Source organism: Manis pentadactyla, chromosome 15 (genome assembly GCF_030020395.1).
Source record: "Manis pentadactyla isolate mManPen7 chromosome 15, mManPen7.hap1, whole genome shotgun sequence".
Taxonomy (NCBI): domain Eukaryota; kingdom Metazoa; phylum Chordata; class Mammalia; order Pholidota; family Manidae; genus Manis; species Manis pentadactyla.
In genome coordinates, this window is record NC_080033.1 from 79870415 (window position 1) to 79881826 (window position 11412).

Genomic DNA, 11412 nt, shown 5'->3' on the forward strand with positions numbered 1-11412 from the left:
AATTTTTCCTTAAATAAATGAAACTGGTGGGGAAAATTAAATTCAAGTTCCAGCCCTGCCAGAACGCAAAATCTTCCCATCACTTTGAATGGGAGCGTATATATTTTTGTATGCTTGTAAAAAAACAAACAAAAAAAAGCTTTCTAATATTTTTTAGGCATTTATTAGAAAAAAACTTTGCAAGTAGTTTATTAGGGTTTTTAGCTTAATACAGTTATTAGATTGTTTTTAATTAAAAAATAAGTACAGCCCTAATCCCACTGTCTGAATAATTTCTGTTGACTTTTTTTTTTTTTTTTGTAAGTAATATTTGTCCAAGGCTAAAACCTAAACAGCAAAGAAAAGTACATAAGGGACCAGGAGAGAAAGGCACGAAGCCTAGAAGGGAAGGAAGTGCCCTTCCTGACCCCACTCTCTCCCTCTGCCCATCTCCTGTGATAACTGCGGGCATGAGGCATAGACCAGCAAATACCTGTTTTTTCCGAAAAAGGCACTACATTTGCATACACTTCTGCATTTGTAATGGCTGTGTGGCATCCTGCCGTGTAAATGCACCCGAGTGGTCTGCCTCGTGCCCCGTGGTGGCCCTGGGATTCTTCTTCGTCGTCTTCTTTGCACGCCCCTGCCAGAGGCGTCACTGCAGCTGTGACAGAACAGACCCCAGTGTCAGACGGGCCCTCTTTTTGATGTTTTTCCCCTTTTTTTGTTTGCTAAATTGACTGGCTCTATGTGTATCTCAAAATTTTAATATAGTTTATATAATGTAGTAAGCATAACCCTGTACATTTGTAGAACATTTTTGAGTATATAAAAAGTTCTGGCGTGAAACTAATTTAACTTGATTTTCAGCAAGTGAAATGGGGCAGGTAAATGTTCATAGTCCCAGTGGTCCTCAACGTGCTGTCCCCAGGCCAGGAGCGTCTGAACATCACTGCACGAGGCAGTCCCATCCTCAAGCCCTGCCCCAAGCCTACTGAATCAGAGACTCCTAGGCATGGGGGGCAGCAATCCACAGCTTAACACATCCTCAGGGTCATTCCAGTGTCGCTCAAGTCTGGAAAACCACTGACTATAGGGTATCATCTAACTGCTTATTCCTGAGAAGCACGGGCAAGAGGGCCAAGCAGCCTGACTTCCAGTCCTGGCCCCGCTCCTGCCTCTAGTACTGGTTTCCTAAGCCTTGGCTGTTTCCCCTTGGAAGAGAAGGAGGCCAGGCTGATGGGCCACGTGCTCCTTCTTGCCAGGATCCGACCTGGTCCCTGGCTGAGTGCCTGTGGGTGACCTACCTAATTGGACCAATGGGGATTATTTTTGTTGCTTCTCCTACATAGCATCTGGGGAGGAAAGAGCTCATTTAGACATGTTTACAGAGTATTCTGGTCTTGTTTCAGGAACTTGCAGGGAGAACACTGGGTGGAACGACGGTTCAGCGCGCTCACCTTGCTTCTCGTTACAGGTGCCATCAGATGGATGACTTCGGGCCTGCCAAGAGCCTCATGACCATGTGCTTCACCTACTACCACATCGGTGAGCCTCGGGCATGGCTGCGTAGAGGGCAAACTTGGAAACTCAAGATGTGTCACCTTATAAAATGGCATCAAATGAGGATTTCTTGCTGATGAAAGACAAAGTCGTGAGGTGTAGAGAAAACAAGGGGGGCCGATGGTAGGGAAGGAGTGAGCAGGGAGTGAGCTCCTCCGAGCAGGAGGAGGGGATGACGTGGTCCACGCCGTGGGTCAGGAGGCCGGCTGTCCACAGGGCGAAGGAAACTGCCCAGCTGTTAGGAAATGAGGAAGTAAGTGCATTAGTCGGGACATTTCCTGGCAGACACAGGAATTGCCAATGTGAGGACATCAGTTTTGAGGACATCATATTTGAGCAAAATATGACACAGACTGGCTATGGACAAGAGCGTGGGGGCGAAGCAGCCTTGGGCCTGGGCCGCCGGGCGTCCCGGGTGAGGGCTGCAGGTGCTGTCAGGGGGACACAGACGCTCCCGTCCTGAGATCCCCGCAGCTCTCCTGTCCCCTTGCACCGGAACTCTCTGGTATGCTGGAGCTGGGGGGCTCCTTGGGTTAAGTTCCTTTGTTCAGGCCACCGTAAGAAGAAGGTTCTGGGACGTGGACTAGAGCTGGGTCAGGGCGGTGCTAAGCGGGCTCCCTTTACGCCCTCCCTGGTGCCGCCGCATGGGCTCGCTCTTGGGGTGCATCCCGGTCATCTACACTCTGCTCCGTCCTCTCCTGCCCCTCACTTCCACTGGCAACGGCTGATCCGACTGCCGTAGCTCATGACCAGACCACCGTTGGGCAGGACCTTCATGTGGAGCTTGTCATCCACTGCCTTTGGGTCAGGTGGGAACCTCTCGTTCAGTCTGTGGCTCTTCCTCAAAGAATATTTAGCCACTGCTTGTCTGAGTCAGATCCGTGCACAGAGCAGCTGAGATTAGTGGGGAACACTCAGCACCCTGGCCTGAAGGCCCATCCCCTCCCCTCAGGAGGGGGATGCCTGCTGCCTCCACTCTGCTCCTCGCCCTGGGAGGCCCTCGTCTCCCCAGTCCAGGGGCCAGGAGGCCCATGTGGAATCTGCGCCTCCTCCCACCGTGAGGAAAGACTCTTCTGTCTCCATCTAGCCCGTGGCCTCCACCGCCAAAGTCGCTGCTTTGGACCTCGGGGTCTCACTGTGTGGGCGGGCTCGTCTGCCTCTGGACGCAGTGCTTCCTCAGGGCTGGGTCCCGGCTGCCCCCTCTTTAGTCCCTTGTGGCCCTGGGCTGACCTCCTGTACACAGTAGGTGCCTGGCAGCAGCCCTGGGAGGGAAAGCCCAGGCCTCGTCTCCTGGGCATCACTGAGCCCTTCGCCTCCACGCCTGTGTCCGGCAACTGTGGGACAAGGTGGCCCTGCACCAGAGCCACCACCGCACTCAGCCGCCCTCTGGTTCTGCTGCACCAGCCAATCCTGGTTCCCACTCTCATCCCCTCCCAGGTAAGCCGCACCTGCTCCCCTCGGAGTCCAAGGAGAAGCCTGCAGGGAGCATTGACTCCTACCTGAAGTCCGCCAACAGCTGGTTAGCAGAGAAGAAGGACATAGCGGAGCGGCTGCTGAAGAACACGTCAGCCAAGACAGAGAATGTCAAGGGCTTCTTCGAAGGCCTGGAGACCAAGCTGAAGGGACCCCTGGTCAGGAAAAACGAGTAAGTGTCGCCTGGTGTGCGTCCCTCTGTGGGGATGGGAGGCAGGGGTGACAAACGTCAGAGGGTCCAGTAAGCCTGCACGTGGGGGTGACGCGGAGGCCTGGCCTGCCGAGGAGGAATCTGTCCGCCCGCGGCGATCTCTGGGGCCGGGAGCTCTCCCGAGGAGCACAGCTACCGGCCCAGCTTGACTCCCTGCCGTCCCCACCGCCCCTGAGTTTTCTATGGTTTCAAACGCTGTTCTGTTTGCTGATATGCGGGGTATCTTCTGTGGGTCTGTGTCCCCTGGACTGATGGGCGTATGGACATGTTCAGTGGGCAGGAGGGAACTCACACAGCCTCCCCCGGCTCACTCTTAACTGGTCAGAGTCCGTGTTCATGGAGGGAAGGAAGGCGCAGGGGAAGCCCTGCCCCAGGACAGCACTTCTCCCACGGAAATGGGGCCTCGGGGGCTGGACGTCTTAGAATGGGTCTCAAAGCCAAGACTTCCGCCAAGACAGGACACATCAGCAAGAGAGAGCCCTGGGCCCCTGTGTCTGTGCCGGCCACCCTGTGGCCTCACCTTCGCCTCCTGTGGCTTGGTTACAACAGTGACTTGGCCTTATTCCTTTTCTGGCCCAGACAGTTTGGGATTCACAGGACACGCGCAAGAAAGCCTAAACACCGCATCTCCTCATTTGGCAGATGGAGCATTGATTTAACACAATCTTTTCAGAGAAAAGCAAGTTAAATATACATACTGGTTTGCGACCCCATCCCGTGTCAGCGGGTGAAACGGTTTCTTTGGTGGGGGGTTGTGTTCTCACTGCTGTGGTTTCTGTCCCCCAAGGGAGGATGAGAACAAGCCCAGGGAGAAGCCGCAGAAGACAGGTGAGTGCCTCCAGAGACCCCACAGGCCCAGCTTCGCGACCCTTAGGCCAGCCCGCCACACTGGGGCCGGACTCCCCTCTAGCACGGGAGGCTGCTTCGGGCCGTCCAAGTTGCTCTCAACTCAGCCAGTGATTGTTACTGAATTTCCCTGGAAAACCACTTCTCTCAGGACAAGAGGCAGGAGCTAAACTCCTTACCCCCGGGCAGTTAAGTGAGGAAGCACAGGGCAGGGAGCCATTCCAGGGACCCCTCCTCAGAAGGAGTCCTCGGCGCCAGGTGTGAGAAGCCTCAGTACTGGCCATGGGTGGCAGAACAGCTATCCCGGAGGTTCACCTGCACGTTCATGACCTGTCGGGAGAAGCAGTGGTAGCCAGGCCCCTCGCTGTGGCATTTCCCAACATGTGGGTGCCACCAGAGCCACCCACGCTCAGCCTTTCTCCCCCTCCTGCAGTGACTGTGTGCAGCCCCGAGGAGGAGAGGAAAGGAGAGAAGATCTACCTGTACACGCACCTGAAGCAGCAGCCAATCTGGTAAGGCCACCTCATGTCCGCAGGGCGGCAGGTGCCACACCTTCATCTCCATCAGAAACGAAGGTCACTCATGTCCACTAGGATAGCCAAAGTAAGACAGAGCAAGTGTCGGGGAGATGCAGAGAAACTGGAATCCTCATATGTGGCTGCAGGGATTGTCAGAGAGGGCAGCCACTTGGGAAAACATCCTCAAAAGGTCAAACAGGCTCACCCTTGGGCCCAGCAACCCCGCTGCTAGGACACATGCAAGAGACACAAAAGCAGGTGCCAGCCAAGCAAAAACTGGTGCATTTATGCTCATGACAGTCTCACTCATGAGAGCCTAGCGGTGAAGCAGCCTGAATGTCCATCTGTGTGGGCATTTGACATGTGGACACACAGCAGGGGTTTCTCCACATCATGGCATGTTAGTCTGCCATATAAAAGGGTGAAGCCCTGGTACACTGTGGCATGGGCACCCTGAGAACATTGCACGGAGGGGAAGAGCTGACACAAAAGCCCACACAATGTAGGATCCCATTCATATGAAGGGTCAGCATAGAAAATCCCTAGAGACAGAGTAGATTAAAGGGCTGCCAGAGGCTGAGGGAAGTAGGGGATGGGGAGTCACTCCTAATGTAGGTGGGAATGTTCTGGAAATAGTAGTGATGGTTGCACAACACTGAATCTACACCAAAAACCCTGAATTATATGCTTTAAAAAACTGAATCTTACGGTATGTGAATTATATGCCAGTAAAGCTATTACATACACAGTATATGAAAGAAGGTCATGGTTGAAGTGAGAAACCAGCGGTCTGGGGACACCCTGCCCAGTATCTCTGGATGACCGCTTGTAATGCCCCCAAGCCTCTCCATCACCATAGTCTATTTACAAGCAGGCCACGTGCTCCATCTGGAGCCCAGATGGTATCAGACCTGCTCTCCTATAGAGGATCCCGCTCCAGCCATGGAGGACTTGGCCACAGCGAAACAAAGGCTGTGTGAGCAACGAGGCCAGGGAGGACTGGGCCAGACCTGCCCAGAAGTTTCCACAAGGAGGCCCCACCTGAGCCCAGCCAGGTTCACGTAGAGCAGGGAGGAGGGGAGGCCGGCAGCCGGGTCACACCTGCCCAGGGACTTAGCTCAGCCCGCTGGGCCTTGACTTGGCTGCTGTCTCGCCGTCTGCCGCAGGGCACAGCAAACCTTCATGAGGGGCCAGGCGATGGGATACTTGAGGCTTTGTAGGCGACCGCTCAGCTGTGTTGTGGTGCAGAAGCCGCCATAGACAGTGCGTGAGTGAGTGGGCATGGCTGTGCGCCCCTAGAACTTGGTGTACATGAACAGGCAGGGCTGGGCTTGGCCTGCACACCACAGCTTGCTGGCTCCTGGTCTTCAAGACTGTTTCTTACATGTGTGTCCATCTGAATGTATTTGCTGTGCTGAGGCCTGTTCCTTCCAGGTCCCCATTCAAGTTACTAGACCCTGTTCTAGAAAGCCAGTCTCCCAAACCGCCTGCTTCCTTAATGGGAGTCAGAGAAGCAGAAAACGGCCTTCGTCCGCATCCTGCAGGTGGGACTTCAGCTTTGGCCTGGTGAATGCAGGATGCAGCCAGTCCCCCCTCGTCCTCGTGCCTGCCCTCACCGTGCTTTGCTCTTTCATCCCGGGGGGATGTGTTGCTGGGGGCCCCAGGGACTCCTGATGTAGAATAAAGGCACATGCTCATTTTCCTTCTCAGCTCTGCCCCTCCGAGGCTTTTTAGAAGCATTGAGTGGCAACGGGGACTCTCCCTCTTCATCTGCCGGGCCTGTCTGCCCCGCCTTCTGGAGAGAGCTTATGCGCGTCTCTGTTTCACAGGCACACACTGAGGTTCTGGAACGCCGCCTTTTTTGATGCTGTCCACTGTGAGAGGAGAAAGCGGTCTCCCACGACTAGGTAGGAGCTAAGTCCGGACCCACTTTGCCTGGGAAGAGGACCAGGGAATGGCTCTGTCTTCCTGTTTCTAAAGCGGGGAGCAGAAGAGTGCTGAGGCAGAGCATCTGTGCCTCGTCAGCGCCTTCGCCCCGTGCCCCACAAGCTGCCTGGAGGGTCCTGGGTGCGCACAGCTCTGGGCGGGTGGTACTGAGCTTGCATGAGCGCTTTCTGCCCTGGGGCTCTGGCATGACTTGGCCTGATCCTCCTCAAAGCCAATTCCCGCTGAATGAAGCCATCAGAACCCCTCAGCCCCACTCTGCCAGTTGCCTAAGGACCCAGAATCCTGAGCACAAACCATTGCAACAGGGCCCTGGGGCATAGGGCTGGCTGCACCCCAGACTCTGCCCTCGAGAGCTAACGGCTGGGGAAATGCAGTTGCGGCTGTCAGCTTCCTGCTCTGGCCCGCAGCCTGAACAGAGCTCTCCAGCCCCCTGAGGGTAGTCTTGCCCTTCAGAGCACCCCTTTGCAAACCACTCCATGACCCGGGGGGGTCGGCACTGATGCCCGGGGGCTGAGCTCCGTTCTCCTCGGGCCACAAGGAGCTGAGGTTGTCCCTCACTGTGTCCAGCGGCCGGGTGGGAAGGTCCACAGCTATCCCAGTCCTGGGCCCCTCAGCAGCCCCTCCAGTCATGGGACTTTGAAGTCTCTGACCGTCTCCTTGTTAGTAAAGTGAATCCCCCCCTTCCCTAATACTGGGGAGACGCCTTCACCTTTCTGCCGCAGGGGAGGGAGCAGACGCCTGCTCTTGAGGCCTTTGGTCCACTGGTGCTGCAGAAGCCTCAAGTCTTTCTTTCTCAGGAGGCTGCTGACCCTAATGGGGGCAAGAAGCCCTGCCTCAAACCCCCAAAAGTTGCTGTGGCTCCATTTCCTGGGGAGGCAGAGGGAGCATGTGGGGATAGAGACGCTGAAACTGTCCCCAGGGGTTCTCAGAGAGGAGTCTGTGCACTGCCAGGAAGCGGGAAGGAGCGCAGTGCTGAGGTGCTGGCAGGCCACTGGGGTTTCCTCTTGCTGCTCTGCCCCCTGGCTCCAGGCAGTCATTGCCTGGAACACCCTGTCTCTCTCTGTCCTCCGTTTCTGCCGTAATAACCCACCTTCTGTGCTTGTTCTCTTTTTTCCATCCACATATCTTGCATGACTTTGACATGTTCCTCTGTTTACCTGTTTCTGCTGCCGCTCCAGAGGGGATGCTGGAGAGGAGGAGAAGAAGAGGTGTGTGTCCACGTGACTCTGTTCATGTTACCGCGCCGGGTGTCCCGGCCAGGACCCCCTCAGGGCGGGGGTCGCACGCTCTGGCTGCCGCCGCAGGGGTCAGAGCCCAGCAGGGGCTGCCCGTGGAGGGGGCGTCCCCGGGAAGCCAGCCCAGCGCTGGGAAGGCTGGTGATGGGGGAGCTGACCAAGGACAGGGCACCCAGGAATAGGAGACACAGGCAGCACCCAGACCTCCCAGAAGGCCCAGTGCAGGTTCAGAGAGGAGAGAGCAGCGGCCCAGAAAGCCAGCTCTGATGGGAGCGGGCCAGCTCTCCTCTGGCCTGCGGGTGCCTTCTGAGCAGACCAAGCGAGGTTGCGTGTTTCGCACTCAGCAGGGAGCCCCGGGCTCAGAAGCTGTGGGGGTGCAGAGGATCGGTCTCCGCGGTCACTCTCAGAGTGGGCGGGGTCTGGCCGACCTCACGGGCCGCACAGGTCGGGGCAGTCCCGGAGAAAGGCCCGCCGGGCCCTGTGGGATGTGGAGCTGTGTGTGGCCAACGGTCCTCTGGAGAGGAAGGCCCAGGCCAGGACAGGGCTGTTAGCTGTGAGCCCACCCTGGGGTCTGACTGTAATTGCTTGAACTCTGTATTTGTTAGATACCTGTTGTGATGTATTTTTAGAGTTGAAGGGCTGCCTCTTCAAAATATAGTTCCTATGCAATGATTTTTTCCAGTGGAAGTTTCCCCAAGCATACTTCCTTTAATCAGGGATATATGTTTAGTACTTATTGTTTAATGAGAAAGCTTGTTTCTTACACAGTTGTTTATGGCTTTAAAAGGAGCATCTAGGCCTAACGGACACCTCCTTCAATAAAAAGCCCTCAAGCTCCCACAGTCTGGGTGGGGGCGATGAACCAGTCTTCCTGGAGCGAGGCCTCTTAGCCCTGCAGCCAAGGCGTGAGAGGGCTGGAGCCTCATGGCCTCCTCCAAGCCAGTCAGTGCTGAGCCAGCGGGGGAAGCCAGCCTCTGGGCCTCCTCACCCGGAGCGTGACCGTGGTCTGACCGTGCATGTCTCCAGCCTGCTCCCAGGACAGCCCCTCATGCCCTCGGCCTCCCCCAGAAGAGGGCAGGTGCAGCTTTGAGATTGAGGGCCGGAGGGCTGGCTAGGTCCCTGGGCAACCTGTGACCCCAACATTATTCTCTCCAGTAAACTGCTGACAATGCTATTAGCAGCCTCTGTTCTCAGAGGCAGAAATGTGCCCATTTCGGAAGGCTTCCTGTTCTGCAAGCTGTTGGTTTCATCCAAATTCCCACTGTGGCGATTTAAACACACTTTCTGCCCTGTGTTCTTAGACCTGACCGGGATTGGGTGTTGAAAGCAGTCCTAAGGAAGTGATCTGATCATAGGCGTCACCTGGTGCACTTATCGCTAATGTCCTTCTACCTCTTTCTTCAGACGTCAGGTTAAATGTCCCAATTTTAGTCCTGCCGCAGCACAAAGGATCGGGGGGGCCCCCCAGGGGGGCCCCCCCTTGTCGGGTCAGGAGCAGGGGGGGTCTGGGCTGCTGTGTGGCACATGGCATCCCTCTGCGGGAGCCCACGACCCACACAGCGGTGCACAGCGGGCCTGGGGGTCGGGATTTCTGTGCCTGGACCACCTCCGCGGTGGCCCCCGGGGGCAGGAGGTGGGAGAGAACGGGACAGGATTCGCACGGTACCCGAAAGCACGTTCTGCGTGTCCTGGTGGGTGTCCTGTCACCTCTGCCGTGGGCCCCGGGCCCGGAGGGAGCGGGAGCTGCTGTTCTTGGGTGTGTTGCTCCTCCTTCAGCTTCTCCGTCATCCTGACTGCTCGCCCTCATGCCTCTCTTCTCTCCCTTCTCTTTGATCTTCCTCTTGACCTTGTCCTGGTCAGACTCGCCACCCGGAGTTTAGTTCCCACGGGGAACAGGCACAGGGAGCTCCTCAGCGTGTGCATCTGCTCCACAGGCCGCCCTCTGCCTGGACAGACGTGGAGAGGGCGGGGGCTGCGTCCGCGCAGGTCCCCGTGGGACGAGGGCGCCCTGCCGTGAGGAGGAGACAGCCGGTGGGGACAGCTTTCACTCGGGGATGGAGTTACCCCCCCACCCAGGCCCCCTGCTGCCCGGGGTTTCTGCACAGGGGCTGACAGATTCCTTCTCCACAGTCTCACCGTGAAGCCACACATAGACCAAAGTGCTTTCTCACTGGGTTTCTGCGAATTGTTAGAGGCTTTGTGCTTGGGGTCACGGGGTGAGCACGAGTCTTGTCCATGTGCTCTTGGGAGGCGCATGGAGTGTAAGCTTGGCTGTGAGGAAGGGGAAGAAAATTACTCAGCAGAGCCGAGACGCCACCTGGCAGGACAGCATGGCTGTCAGAGCACTTCCACCCTCCCCCGTTCACTGGGCCTCCTGGCCTTGAGGGCCTGTAGACACTGCCCCCTGCGGTTGGCCCAACTGGGCAGACCCCCCACAAAGCCAGTGAGGCCTGGAGATGCAGCACCAGTCTGGGAGCCTTGGTGTGGGGCTCACGGCGCCCACCCCTACGGGACAACCACCACCCCCAGGATGCTGGCAGGACCCTTCCCTGTCTGCTGGTCCCTCTGCCCGTGAGACAGGACCATGACCTCCCATCCTGGAACCCCGGAGAAGGATACGGGGCATGGCGTTCTTGTCTCCCAGAGAATGTTCTGGGTCACCACTAAGCACACAGCATCTCCGGGTCAGTAGAGAGCTTCTGAGCTTGGGATCACTTCATTTCAGGAAGGGTGGGTAAATGAGTTTGTATGTTGGGCCCCTTGGGCAGGTGCTGTGTGAAGCAGAGCAAACAGCTCTCCCCTGGAGTTGCCCTCTCTGTGCCCGCGAGGCAGCACCTATAGATGAGAGCAGGCGAGGGGTGCGTGGCGGGGGCCGCGCCCGCACTCTGAGGCCCTCTCTGTCACCTCCTCTGCCCGCAGGGAGAAGTGGTGCCACATGACTCCGGAGGAGCGGAGCGACAGCCTGCGGTTCAATGAGAACATCACCTTTGGGCAGCTGGGGTGAGAGCCAGTCCACCTGCCCCGCCCCTCGTGGGCTGGAAGGCGGTGGGCACATGCCAGGCCCCTGCCTCTGCCAGGCCAGAAGGCCCTGATCCCCATACCGAGTCACCCGCGGATGGGAAAGCAGGGCAGGGGGAGGCCCCGAGACAGACGCCTGGACTCGGAGAGAGGGGGCTGCTGGAGGAGAGCCTCCCGCGGGGGCTTGGCGAGGGCCTCGTCTGTGCCTCTGGGAGCATACGCGTGACTACAGCCGGCCTGCATTCCGGTTCCTAATTAACCCGCCTCCTAACACCATGCCTGGCAGCGGGCAGGTTCACACTGAGGTGCTGGCTGGCCGCTGAGGGCACAGTTTATTTTACTTTTCTAACAGGCAGGTGAGGAGCTGAGCCTCCAGCAGGAACAGGCGTGGGGCCCCTTTCCCCAGGGGTGCAGGGGAGGCGTGGCTCATGGCTGTCTTTCCTTCCAGCACCTTCACTCACAACATGCTGGCGTTTGGACTGAACAAGAAGCTGTGCAGTGACTTTCTGAAGAAGCAGGCGGTGATCGGCAACCTGGACGAAGGTGAGGAGCACCCAGGGGTGGGCCTTTAGGAACGAGGGCTCTGTGTCCGAGAATTTCCCGCCCCCTGGAAGGACTGTCC

General features: G+C 57.3%; 1 protein-coding gene across 2 annotated transcripts in view; it reads left to right on the plus strand.

Annotated features, from left to right (window-relative positions):
• Positions 1-11412, plus strand: part of KIAA0513 (KIAA0513 ortholog) — a 52641-nt gene that overhangs the window by 34992 nt on the left and 6237 nt on the right. Inside the window, exons 5-12 of one of the 2 annotated variants that reach the window (XM_057493142.1) lie at positions 1457-1527; positions 2980-3187; positions 4014-4054; positions 4506-4584; positions 6420-6497; positions 7716-7745; positions 10692-10772; positions 11239-11333. In XM_057493142.1, coding sequence (XP_057349125.1) covers positions 1457-1527; positions 2980-3187; positions 4014-4054; positions 4506-4584; positions 6420-6497; positions 7716-7745; positions 10692-10772; positions 11239-11333 — 683 coding nt within the window. The remainder of the gene's footprint in view (positions 1-1456; positions 1528-2979; positions 3188-4013; positions 4055-4505; positions 4585-6419; positions 6498-7715; positions 7746-10691; positions 10773-11238; positions 11334-11412) is intronic. The other variant, XM_057493143.1, reaches the window with a different exon arrangement.